The sequence below is a fragment of the Morus notabilis genome, unplaced genomic scaffold (genome assembly GCF_000414095.1).
Source record: "Morus notabilis unplaced genomic scaffold, ASM41409v2 Scaffold765, whole genome shotgun sequence".
NCBI lineage: Eukaryota > Viridiplantae > Streptophyta > Magnoliopsida > Rosales > Moraceae > Morus > Morus notabilis.
In genome coordinates, this window is record NW_010363429.1 from 158,291 (window position 1) to 171,501 (window position 13,211).

A 13,211-nucleotide genomic window follows, 5' to 3' on the forward strand; every position below is an offset into this window, starting at 1 on the left:
TCGTGCTGAAGCAAGGAGCTGAAGCTGTGAGTGAAGTTAATTGATGAAATTATGATGGACTTGTTTAGGAAATTGTGTGAAATGGGATTCAAAAAGCAAGTCATAGTTGCTACTTAATTTTGTACTTGCTCATGATACTACAAGTTTTTTCTTTTTTTTTTTTTTTGCTTCTCTGATTGTAACTTTCTGTCTCAAGAGAGTTTTTGAGTCAACTTTCGCGGGAAGGAGGTCAATTATCAAGGAACGCTTCTCAAAGAAGTACAGGCATCCGTCGTTGGATTCAAAACTCACTCTTAAGCGTCTAAATGCGGTTGGTCTTTATTCGTCGTCTTTTTGTATAATGGAATTCCGATTCCTGTATAATTATGATCGTTTGATACCTTCATTAGTTTTTCCATAAACTAAATGTTTGTGCAGGAGGCTAGGTGCATGACAAAAGCACGGCGACTTGGGGTCTGTACGCCAGTGTTGTATTTTGTGGACCCTGTGCCGCATACCTTAACATTTGAGTATGTAGAGGGTCCTTCGATAAAAGACATATTCCTCGAGTTTGGATTGCATGGTGTTCGGGAAGAGCAGTTGGATGATATTGCGACACAGATCGGTAATGCCATTGCAAAGTTGCATGATGGCGGTCTCATTCACGGCGATTTAACCACATCAAACATGTTAATCAGAAGTGGTATCAATCAGCTGGTGTGTTATTAAGATAGTTCCTTGATACTAATTCAGGTTAGATTCTTCTTAAAATTTGCGTAATCATTATAAATTTCTTCTTGATAGGTGCTTATCGATTTCGGTCTGAGCTTTACATCCACACTTCCTGAAGATAAAGCCGTAGATTTGTATGTACTGGAGCGAGCTTTGATCTCAATGCATTCTTCATGTGGGAACGTGGTAAGCCCGGCTGTTAAATTTGTGTTGTGAAGTCACTTTGTCTTATGAGAACATGCTCTTTCTGAATGAAATGAACTTTGCTTTCCTAATGGGTTCGTTACATTCTGGTATAGATGGATCAGATACTTGCCGCGTACCGAAAAACCTCCAAGCAGTGGTCATCAACATTGAACAAGTTAGCCCAAGGTGTGACTTTGCTCTCATTGCACCTTTTTTTTTTTTTTTTGGTTATCCAATTCGTTAGTGTGTTAAACGTGCATTCTTTAGCTTCCTTATCTATATCTAACAAAATAGCGTATACAGTGAGACAACGGGGTCGTAAGCGCACCATGGTTGGATGAGAACCTTCGGCTAAGGAGGATGAGATTCCTTTGTAGGTTGATTGATGAAGGCAAGATAAAGTTCACTTTTTCAATTCTCTGTATCAGATTTGTATTTCCATCAGGACCCAAAAAAATGTTGATTGGCATCTATGAACCGATAGGAAAGTTCAGTAGAGTTATCCGATGGCTGTTCTGCAAATAAAAGAGTACAGTTAAAAAGATGTAGCAAACACATAGAGAGCATGAAAGAGCTTGAGAAGTTATGAGGTTGGTCGCAGATATATCCTGTTCAACCTTAGTTTGACTGAGACTCCCATTTACTGTGCTTGATTACGTATGTAGCCGTTAATTGTTTCTGACTTTTTCTCCTCTCTCCTCTCTTATGATGATCATCACTGTTTCTAGAAACTTTCAAAGAAACCTCTGTACTTTTGTTTCATGTTGCTCAACATTGTCCACGAAATTTTACTTTTTTTTGTGTGCCTCTTGTCTTGTTTCTCTCCTTACTTTAGATTCTCTCTCACTCTCTCCTTCTCTACACACTGTAGTTGATATATGAATGCAGAATTATGATTTAAAATTATTTTTGATTTATGTGTATTTTTTATGAGAAAAAATATTGTAACGAATTACGAGTCATGATTCAAATTATAACACAAATATAACAACTAAACGCATTAGGGAATGCCATTATGAGAATTGTTATAAAATAGAATGGTTATATAGATGGATCGGATACTTGTTGCTTACCGAAAAATGTCCAAGCAGTTAGCTCAAGGTGTGACTTGTCTCTCGTTATAATTTTTCTTTGCAATCCATTTCATTAGTACGAAGAATGTTCATTCTTTAGCTTCCTTATCTATATCTAACAAAAAAAAAAAAAAAAAAAAAAAAAAAAAAAAAAAAAAAAAAATGTGAGACAACGGGGTCGTAAGCGCACCATGGTTGGATGACAACCTTCGGCCAAAGAGGATGAGATGCCTTTGTAGGCTTGATTGATGAATGCGAGATAAACTCGGGACTTTCTAATTTTCTGCATCAAATTGGTCTATCTGTCTGGATCCAAAAAAGTGTTGATGATGTCCAATGAACTGCTCAGAAAGTAACTAGAAAGTGATACGATGGCTAATTTGTAAATACAGAACATAGTTGTTAGTATCGATTTAGTCTTATTTACCAAGTTTGTTGTTAAAAAATCGATTCAACAAATAAATAGAAAACTCAAAATAGAGAATAGGCATAAGATATTGGTATCGCAGTTTGGTAACTACTTACTTAACAAGGTCACATTAGATGTTTGAACAATCTACTAGGCAAACACTGTTACAAATCAAATGGACTTAATAAACCCAAGATTCCTCTAAGTATGACGCCTATGAAATTGTAACTACCTAATAGACTTGCTCAACGAGCTCTTCTCGACTTAAAGTTGAAATGCCTTCGACACTCAATTTTTCTCCTGAAAACCTAAATCTCTTCTCCCAAAGAAATAAAAAAAAGTGTTTATAAAATAATTTGACTCTCTGAAATTCTAAGGCTCTCTAAACGTGTTGAGACCATTGTAAGATTTTATTTTAATAGCCAAATCGACCAACTGTCAAAACTTTTAATGCAGTCCGTTGTCGACAACCTGTTGCAGACAGTGTTGCAATAATTTCTATAGCAGATCTGTCAAAACCTGATTCAAAGGCCAATAATGCTGATTCTTAATATCTTTCCATATAAGACCCCACAAACCTGGACGGACGTATTCCTCTAAAACATGGGTGATTCAACTAGCCCAACAAAATCCTATCCACAAATAAATTATCCAATCAATTACGAACTTACCAAAAAGGACACAAAATTGACCAAATCATATTTCTTCAAATCAGAAACTTGCCAAAACATATATTCTGGAGTAAATGAATTTATAAAAATATATATATTTCAACTTTCTAAAAACATCAAAAGTTGACTTTCTCCAAATTAAATCAATTTGATTGATTCTAAACAGTTTCCAGATGAACTGAACTTTCCTAAAACATATCAATAGTTGCCATTGAAACTTTAATAAGATTAATCACCAAAACATGCTCAAAATAATGCCAACACCAAAAATCAATTCAATATGAAATTTCTAACAATCTCCACCTATGGCATTGTTTTGGCAAAATATCAAATAAGCAAAGGAAACTGTTTCAGCTAAGCAAAACTGTTAAAGTATGAAGCTATTGTTGGCTCACTTCCTAACAGCTTAAGCTTTTTGGGATGGATTGGTAAAATTAACATGAGCGTGGTTCAGAAAACAGCTGGGCATAGATGAACTACCGCCAGGCCATGACCGGCCAAAAGAGGCCTTCCACGACCACCGGAGATGGGACGACAGTGTCTGAGGGCGGCGCAAAATCGGCAGCAAAAGGAGGCACGATTTTTGGAGGCGGCGGTGGCCTGATCCTTAGTGGCAGTGCCATGATTTTTTCAGCTATGTCTCATCATTTCAATTGACAGGGCAAAAACTTAATGGCCAGTATTTTTTAGAGTGGGCTCAATCCGTGAAGCTAGCCATTGATGGAAGGGGAAAACTTGTCTATTTAACGGGAGAACATGAGAGACCAGCCAATAGAGATCCTGGGTTGGCGACATGGAATTCTGAAAATTCATTAGTTATCGCATGGCTGATCAATTCTATGGAACTAGATATCACCAAACCACACATGTTTTTACCAACTGCTAAGGATGTTTGGGAACCGGTTAGAGAGATGTATTCTGACCTAGAGAATTCATCTCAAATATTTGAGTTGAAAACAAGGCTATGGAGTTCTAAGCAAGGCAGCCGTGATGTTACTACGTATTACAACGATATCGTCACTTTGTGGCAAGAATTGGATTTGTGTTATGAAGATGACTAGGAGTGCCCAGCTGATAGTGTTAAGCACAAGAAAAGAGAAGAGAATGAGCGCGAGCACAATTTTCTTGCTGGTCTAAATCAAGAGTTAGATGAGGTCCGTGGTCGCATTCTTGGAAGGAAGCCACTACCCTCGCTTAGAGAAGTGTTTTCTGAAGTGTGTAGAGAAGAGGCTCGAAGGAAAGTGATGATTGGGAAGACTACACATGAATCTGAAGGGTCGGCTCTTGTGTCGAGAAGTAGTGATGGTGAAGGAAGAAGTAGCAAGAAACCGTGGTGTGATTACTGCAAGAAACCATGGCATACACGTGAGACTTGTTGGAAGATCCATGGTAACCCTGCTAATTGGAAGAAAAAACAAACAGGAGACAACTAGAATTCCCAAGCTAATGTTACTGATTCAGAGAATGAGTCTTCTTCAGGAGTGCAACCATTCATGAAGGAACAGCTAGAGCAGATTTGTAAAATCCTCCAATCCCATAACCTTGTCAATCCTAATCCTTCTGGTTTCGTGGCAAAAAAGGGTAATGATTTGACTTCGGGGAGGACGATTGGCAATGCTAAGGAAGTTGGTGGACTTTATTTTTTTGACATTGGATATGACTCAAGTAGGCAATCCCGGAGGACTTGTCTCAATTCTATTTCTGTTCTTGATTCGAGTGAAATAATGTTATGGCATTATCGTTTAGGACATCCTAATTTTCATTATTTAAGACATTTGTTTCCAAAACTTTTTATCAATAAAAATCCATCTTTATTTCAGTGTGAGATTTGTGAATTTGCGAAACATCGTCGAACGTCTTTTTCTACTCAACCATATAAAGCCACTAAACCCTTTACTATGATTCATAGTGATGTTGGGGGCCTGATAACTCTATGAAAATAGAGTTAATTGAGCATTTCCCGGGCTTAAATTATTACCTAGAGAGTAATTAGTATTAATTTTATCCTATATTTTGTCTTGTTACTAGTTTTTAGTTAGTTGTGTTTCATGAATTTTCTCTCTTGTGTTTAGCGTTTAAAAAGAGCTAATTCGGGTGTTTGTGTGGTTAGTCTCAGCTTTGAGGAAACATGGTCGTTTGGAGGCTAGTAGCAGCTTGTCGTTTTTGGAATTTAAAGGAATTCTAGTCAGCATTGCTCTGCCAAGCCAGCTGGACGAGATTCACGTGTTGTTGACAGCTGGGCCTGAGCTGGTAGAATGGGCTGATTATGTCCGTGAAGGGTGCTGATTTAGCTACTTATTGGAGGCTTTCTCAGGTGCTACCACGTGGAATTAGGGTACAATAAGTACCTGTAGCTGCAAGAGAATAAGGTGTCCTTGGTCATATTTTGGAACGCAGAGGCGGCTGAACTTGGAAAAGGAAACCACCTCCATTTTTTTGATCAAGTACCATTTCCAGTACTGAGGAAGGAGAAGAAGAAAACGTCACAGAGTTTTAAACGTGAAGGAAGGACCATTTGTTGATGTAGGAAGCAGCTAGAAGAAACCTTGGAAAAGGGAGATTCGAATTCTCTCCTCATCACTTTAGTCTTTCTTATTCTCAATACTTTGTTCACCTTGTTGAAGAATATTTACTTTACTTTATGAATCTGAACTCGAATTCATATATACTTCTATGAGATTATGATTTGTTGGCTGAGATTGTTGATTTGTTAAATATTAAGTTGCTAGTTGATGTTGAATGGATATGATGATTATTACTCTGTTTATTCAAGTGAGCTGAATTTGTACCTTAACTGTGATTGAGAAATCATAAGAGGGGAGTACAGCTTGATTAGATCTGGAAAGATTTAGTTGAGTGGAATCAGCTTGAGTAATGCAAGTTCTTAGGTATTGTTTTAGATTTTTGATTTACATGATATAGGAATATATTGTGTCTTGCATAACCATACGATTTAGAGCTTCATTCTCTGATTTTAGAGTCTAGATTTGCAAAGAGATTTGTGGGATTTAGCTTTAAGATCGGTAGACAGAGGATTGGAAAGTCTCTGGTTTAGTAGAATCCGGTTAACAAGAGGTTTTCATTGCCGTCCATTGCTGCAGCAACGCGCAACGTGATAAGAGACAGTTTAACAGTTGTGAGCCGTGAACAGTGACATTGGCCAATTTATTTACACATTTTGTTATTAATTAGTTTTGTCTTTGTTGTTCATTTACTTACAGTCAGATTATTATTAGTTTTAACACCTTAAAAATCAACTTTAGTTTTTGTTTAAAAAGCTTGAATAGAATTAATTTAGCAATTTGATTTCAAAACATACAATCCTTGTGGGACGATACTTGATTGTTCATCATTTTACTACTTGTTGACTCGTGCACTTGCGAGATTCTAAATTCACAATTTTAGGCAACATTAACATGAAAGAGATGGTTCATTACTTTTATTGATGATCACGCATGTGTTACTTGGGTGTTCTTACTTCATGATAAGTCTGAAGCTGAAACTGTGTTTAAAATTTTTTATAACTTGATATTAACACAATTTCAAACACAGATTCAGATTTTCAGAAGTGATAATGGTAAAGAATATTTTAACCAGATCTTAGGGATTTTTTTTTTTTACCGAAAAAGGCATTGTTCATCAAAGCTCCTGCACTGATACTCCACAACAAAATCGAGTTGCAGAGAGGAAGAATAAACATCTTATGGAGGTTGCTCGGTCTTTAATGTTTTCAACTTCAGTTCCAAAATATTTGTGGGGTAAGGCAATTCTGGCAGCCACATATTTAATCAACAGAATGCCTACAAAAATTTTGAAATTTCAAACCCTGTTGGAGCAACTGAAGAGATGTTTTCCTTTTTCTCGTCTCACTTATGATCTTCCCCTTAAAGTTTTTGGGTGTACAACGTTTGTTCACATCCATGGGCACAACAAGGGAAAATTAGATTCCCGGGCAAGAAAATACGTTTTTGTTGGGTATCCTTCCACTCAAAAGGGATACAAAAGTTTTGATCCACTCACAAGGAAGTTTTTTGTGTCCACGGATGTTACTTTTTTTTAAAACAAACCTTTTTTCTCAAACACTCATCTTCAGGGGGAGACATCAAGTGAAGATTCGAACGATGGCTTGTTATTCTATGATGTTATCCCTGTGCATTCTATGAGTCAAAATGAGAAATTTGATAAAAGTAAAGAATTTGAAACTGTTTCTGAAAAAAGGGGCCCGAACATTGTGATAATACTGAAGCAGATGGAACAATTGAGGATGTCTCAAATAATGAAAATAGGGATACTGTTCCTTTAACTATGCCATGACAGAGTGAAGCTCGGAAAGAGAATGAGATGTGTACGAGGCAAGGTGGAATTGAGTTTAAAGGGAAAGTCTATATGTAATGATTGAGAAAATTTCAAACCTTAAATAATACAATTTATGTATTTAAGCCAAAGATTTTCTTAAAAAATATTATGTTATATTTGTGACTGAAGGATTTATGAAATTAATATCTGTATCCCTAAATTCTGTAGCAGATTTCATGTTAAGTTCATGTTTACAATCAAGTAAATTCGATCGATAAATTCTTGCCGTAATCGAAGGCGGAAGAATTTTCAGTGCAAATATAGTTTGAGAATCTTAATTTTAAGAATCTCCAAGCACAACACGATGTTAGCAGTGTATAAAAAAATGCTCTGACATTTTAAAAGAAGAGAAAAGCCTTAATTGCCAGACAGTTAGGTTAAAGTCACAAGATAAATACCTATAATAGAAGGGTAAAGTGTGAGCTTGGGAGTTGACACCGTCAGAAACAATGTCATTCCTGGAATATAATGCAGAAAAGTTAAATCTAGAATTTGTTCAGTCTAGAATTAATTTCAAGACTTGAAACAGTTCAAAATATTACGTGAGTAAGAATTCAATGTAATATCAAAGTAGTCGAGGATTTAACACTGAACTGTAAATAAGCAGTAGAAAAGGAACCGTCAGAAACTAGAATTTCCTGTCGGCTAAGTACTTTCTTACAGTCAGTATGATTTTTATCTGATTCAAAGGAAACTTAAGAGATAAGACAAAAGTACAAGGGGTAGGTTAGGATTTGGTAGGATGACATATGTGATTTGATGGGGGTAAGTGAAGAGAAATCATGACATATGTGATTTGATGGGAGCTAGTGAAGAGAAATCATGACCTATGTGATTTGATGGGAGTAAGTGAACAGTAATCATGATAAAAAATTTTCTCTCATTCCCTTCACTAGACCGGCCATGCATAGGGAAATTATAGCCAAATTTTGGCTAGTTGAGTGTGTTAGAGGATTTCATGGTAAGGTGTGATGTGATAGTAGTGGTTGAAGGAGAAATCATAGCATACTTACTCATTCTTTTCCGCACCTAGAACCGGCCATGCTTAGGGGATTTGATCCAAAAATTTGGTTGATTGATGGAGTTGATTTGGTGTAAAAAAAATGATTTCCAACTTGTCTATAAAAGGAACCATCATAAGCTAGGCCTCATTTTTTCTCCTCTCCTTTTCCCCACACTAAAACCGGCCATACTCCACTCATACTCTCTCAAAAATTTTCTCCCATCCTCCTAACCTTAAGCCACTAGTAAACCATAGAAGAAGAAGAAGAAGATCAAAGGATTCTAGGAGGAGTCTAGTCAAGCATTTCTCCGAGGGTATAAACTCTAAACCCTCTCTTTCTTATGTTTAGTAAAAGTTTGAGATGTATAAATATTCTTCTCAAATTTTCTTATACTCTTCTAGTTTCAAGCCATTAACAAACCTTAGAGGAAGAAGGAGGTGATCAAGTATTCTAGGAGGAGCCTAACCAATGATTTTCTTCAAGGGTAGAAATTTTAAACTTTTCTCCTATATTTTCCTACCAAAGGGTGTGTGAGTGAGTTTTATGTTGGTTTTGTGTGTTTTGAGGTTAGCTCTGTAAATTAGGTAAGTAGGAATCTCGCTTACATCATGAATATATTTTAAAGAAAAGTTACACATGTTACATATACATGTTTAGGCTTTAAGTATTGTATGCGATGCCATGTCATACTGCATACACCTTAATTAGTCAAGAGGAACTTATAAGAATTAATCTCAGTTGAGTGCCGTACTAGCCTCTGAGAGGGAGGTGACTTAGGCTCCCAAAGGAGAAGAAAAAAAATAATAATGTCCTCTGAGAGGGAGGCATTCAGTTCAGTTATATTCACGGTGTCATGGGGGACCTTGCAAACCCTCACGTCCTGATAATTGCGCGTAAGTGGTACGAGCACTCAGGCCCATCAGTAAGAAATATAAGATAAGATAAGATAATAAGACTATGATAAGACATTATAATTAAGCATAATCAGGTCATGCATATTTATTCATGTGTACTTACAGTTATTTTGCGATAGATAGTTTCTACTTGCTAAGCGAAAGCTCAATCAGATATGTTCATGCTGTAGGTAAGAAACCTATCAGCAATTCTTGAAGGGTAATGGCGAGCGGCGGACGAATGGTGGAGATGAGAATGGATACCGCTAACACTTAAATCTTCCGCAGTAAGTTTAAGTAAAATCATGTATATGTCTATATGATTCAAAGGTTTCAAGCATGTATGTTTGAAAAGTATATGTACATATGTATGTTAAAGAAACCGAGGTTGTAGCTAACAACCCTAGTCTTGAGTATTTGAGTTTTAGAACGTTGTAACAGTGCATACAACAAATAAACGAATTTTAAACATGACGATTTAAATGATTGGTTTTAAAAGGACTTTAAGATGTACTTGAATTTAAGATTTCTCACGAAATCCATTTTAAAGTCAAATTAGATGGCCGATTGAATTGGTTAATTTTAGAAAGGCTTTTAAAGAGTATTTGAAACAAGAGTTCAAACGCTGCTCCGTTTAAAGGATATTTCTAGAAGGTTTTATCTTAATTGAAATTAAGAAAAGCTTTAAGAAATTAAGTGATTCATTCTTTTGAAATTATTGTTATGAATTATGAAATTATTCCTTCTTATATAAAAAAAAATGTTCCGCAAATTTTAAAAAATCCTAGTAAGTACAAGTTAATTCAGCTACAGTGGCGGCCTCCTAGGAGGGTCGTCACACTATAAGAGAAAGTATCAAAGACAGGAAGATAGATTTTTCGATCCAAAGCAGGGCTAGGAGCCTGAACAGATGACAAATCTGGAAAATGAAGCTCAGTCAGGTAATTCTCTGTCCGAACCACAAAAAATTGTGTCTAATCATGAGTCTCTTGTCAAGTCAAATACATCTGTGGATTTACCTATTGCCCTTAGGAAAGGTACTAGATCGTGCACCAAACATCCTCTTTATAACTTCATGTCATAGAAGAGTTTGTCCCCTTCATTTCAAACTTTTACTTCAAAGTTGTCCTGTGTCACTATTCCAAAAGATATACAGGAAGCTCTAGGTGTTCCAGAATGGAGGGAAGCAGTTCTTGAAAAGATGAGAGCACTGGAAAAGAACAAAACTTGGGAAATCACAGAGATACCTAGAGGAAAAACCCTGGTTGGTTGCAAATGGCTGTTTACAGTGAAATATAAGGCAGATGGCTCTCTTGAAAGGTATAAAGCTCGGTTAGTGGCCAAAAGATTTACCCAGACGTATGGCATAGACTAATCAGAGACCCTCTCTTCTGTTGCCAAACTGAATACTGTGAAAGTAATTCTCTCCCTTGCGGTCAACCTTGAATGGGGCTTGTTCCAACTGGATGTTAAAAATGCATTCTTAAATGGAGATTTAGAAGAGGAAGTGTACATTGAAGCTCCTCCCGGTTTTTCTCACAGATTTGGTGGAAATGTTTGCAGGCCAAGGAAATCCTTGTATGGACTGAAACAGTCTCCTAGGGCATGGTTTGAGAGATTCACAAAGTTTGTGAAGAGTCAGAATTTCGTACAAGGACAGTCAGATCATACTATGTTTATAAAGAAATCACATGAGGGGAAGATGGTAGTGCTGATTGTTTATGTGGATGATATTATCCTCACAGGTGATGATGTTGAAGGCATGGAAGAGTTAAAAAAGAAACTGTCCGCTGAGTTTGAAATCAAGGATCTTGGTCAACTCAGATATTTCCTTGGCATGGAGATTTCAAGGTCAAGACAGGGGTTAGTGGTATCACAAACGAAAATATATTTTGGATCTCCTAGAAGACACTGGGATGACAGGATGCAAGCCTTCAGACACGTCTATAGAGTTCAATTTCAAGTTGGAAGAAATAAAGGGAGGAGTGCCAGTTGATACAGGCCGATATCAGCGTTTGATAGGGAAGTTGATATATCTGTCACACACTCGCCCAGACATTTCATTTGCTGTCAGTCTGGTGAGTTAGTTTATGCATGCTCCCTATCAAGAACATCTGGAAGTAGTGTACAAGATTCTGAGGTACTTGAAATCTACGCCTGGGAAATGACTTTTTTTCAGGAAGAACAATCAACGTGGGTTTGAAGTTTATACAGATGCAGATTAGGCTGGTTCAGTAACTGACATAAGATCTACCTCTGGATATTGTATGTTTGTGTAGGGGAATCTAGTAACCTGGAGAAGAAAAAAAACATAACGTTGTAGTGAGGAGTAGTGCTGAGGCTTAGTACCGAGCGATGGCTCAAGGTGCATGTGAGATTTTATGGGCGAAGAGACTTCTGAGTGAACTTGGCAGACCAGTTGAATTTCCTATGAAGTTGTTCTGTGACAATAAGGCGGCTATTAGGATTGCGAATAATCCAGTTCAACATGATAGAACTAAATATGTTGAGATTGACAGACACTAAGCATTCCTTCATCAATTGAAATTCAATCATTAACTTAGCAAATTTTCTCCATACTCTCTACCACATCCAAACCACGTGGCCAAGGTTAGAAAAAGGAGAGGAAAAACTGAAATCTCACCTTAAAAGAATGAAGAACAAACTCCGGAGTCACCAATCCTCGGTAGTTCGATCGATTCCCGCTTAAAACTTACTTTTCTTCACTTTTGGTAATTTTTCTTCTTCTCTCTCTTGGATGAACACTCTCTGGTTTTTGGCATGAAAAAGAGAGTGTTTAATTATGTTTTTTACACTTAAACATGTTGGAGGAAGAAAAGGAGGGATCTAAATCTAATTTCCTAACTTTTTGGGTCTTTTTTTTTTTTTTTTGTACAAACCCACTAAAAATATCTCTTCTTGGCTTCTTGTGCAAGCTTGGCTGGCCACCTTACTAAGCAAATGGCATGATTTCAGCCCTTCATCTAAAAAGTCACTTTAAATCTCAACCATCCATATTAAATGGTTATCTCTTTTTTAGTTCAGTTAAAATCCTAACTGGTATGCGTTTTATTTGCGTTTTCTCGACAAGTGGTCGACTTGGTCAACTTTACTAAACCTTCACTAACTTTCCTAGAGTAACTTATTGATCGACTCTTGGTCAATAAATTTTGACTTGGTCAACCCTAATTAGTCAGAAATCCTAATTTTTCCGGTTCAACCGTTTTTCGTTTTAATTATTTCTAAAACCCTAGAATTCATGTTTTTCAATTCTTTTTCACTTCTTAACCTTAAGATTCACGTGTTGGACCACTTGTAGGTTTAACATAGCATTCTGTACATCATTCCTTATTGCAGTCTGAAAGTCGTGAACAATATCTTACCTAACTTAAATTTCTAATTGCTTACTTGATGTCATCTTGCTTACATAAGCAAGGTTTAGTGAACACTGGGTTATCACCCATTGATGTTCTATTCTTATAGCTATTCTTATTACTTCATACTAACTTTTGGAAATTTACATAGTTGACAGGAAATTTTAATTCCCGATTTTGTCAACTTCTGAACTCATATTGCATCTGAATTTCTTTACTAAAACACTACCCCTTTAATTTCCTCTTATATGTTTAGAAATTACGAGTTTTCTATTTAAATGTCAGAGGGTTTCTCTATACGCTGCTAACATTATATTGCACTAAGAGATTCCTGAGATTAGGATTCTCACACTATATATGCACGGAGAATTCTTCCGCCTTAATTACGGTAAGAATTTATCAACATAATTTACTTGTTCTTAAAATATGAACTCATCATAAAACTTGCTACAGAATTTAAAAATACTGATATTGATTTCGTAAATCCTTCAATCACAAAATATGACAGTATATTCTTGAGAAAAATCCTTAACT

The 13,211-nt window shown here is 36.4% G+C and overlaps 1 protein-coding gene across 1 annotated transcript; it reads left to right on the forward strand.

Moving 5' to 3' along the window:
- Positions 1 to 2: 2 nt before the first annotated feature.
- Positions 3 to 1,711, forward strand: LOC112092735 (TP53-regulating kinase; the record flags this gene model as incomplete). The annotated part of the gene is made up of 6 exons (XM_024169612.1): positions 3 to 26; positions 197 to 310; positions 418 to 696; positions 784 to 897; positions 1,011 to 1,083; positions 1,201 to 1,711. Coding segments are annotated over 6 exons (642 nt in total), but the record flags the coding sequence as incomplete, so codon positions are not given.
- Positions 1,712 to 13,211: the final 11,500 nt, after the last annotated feature.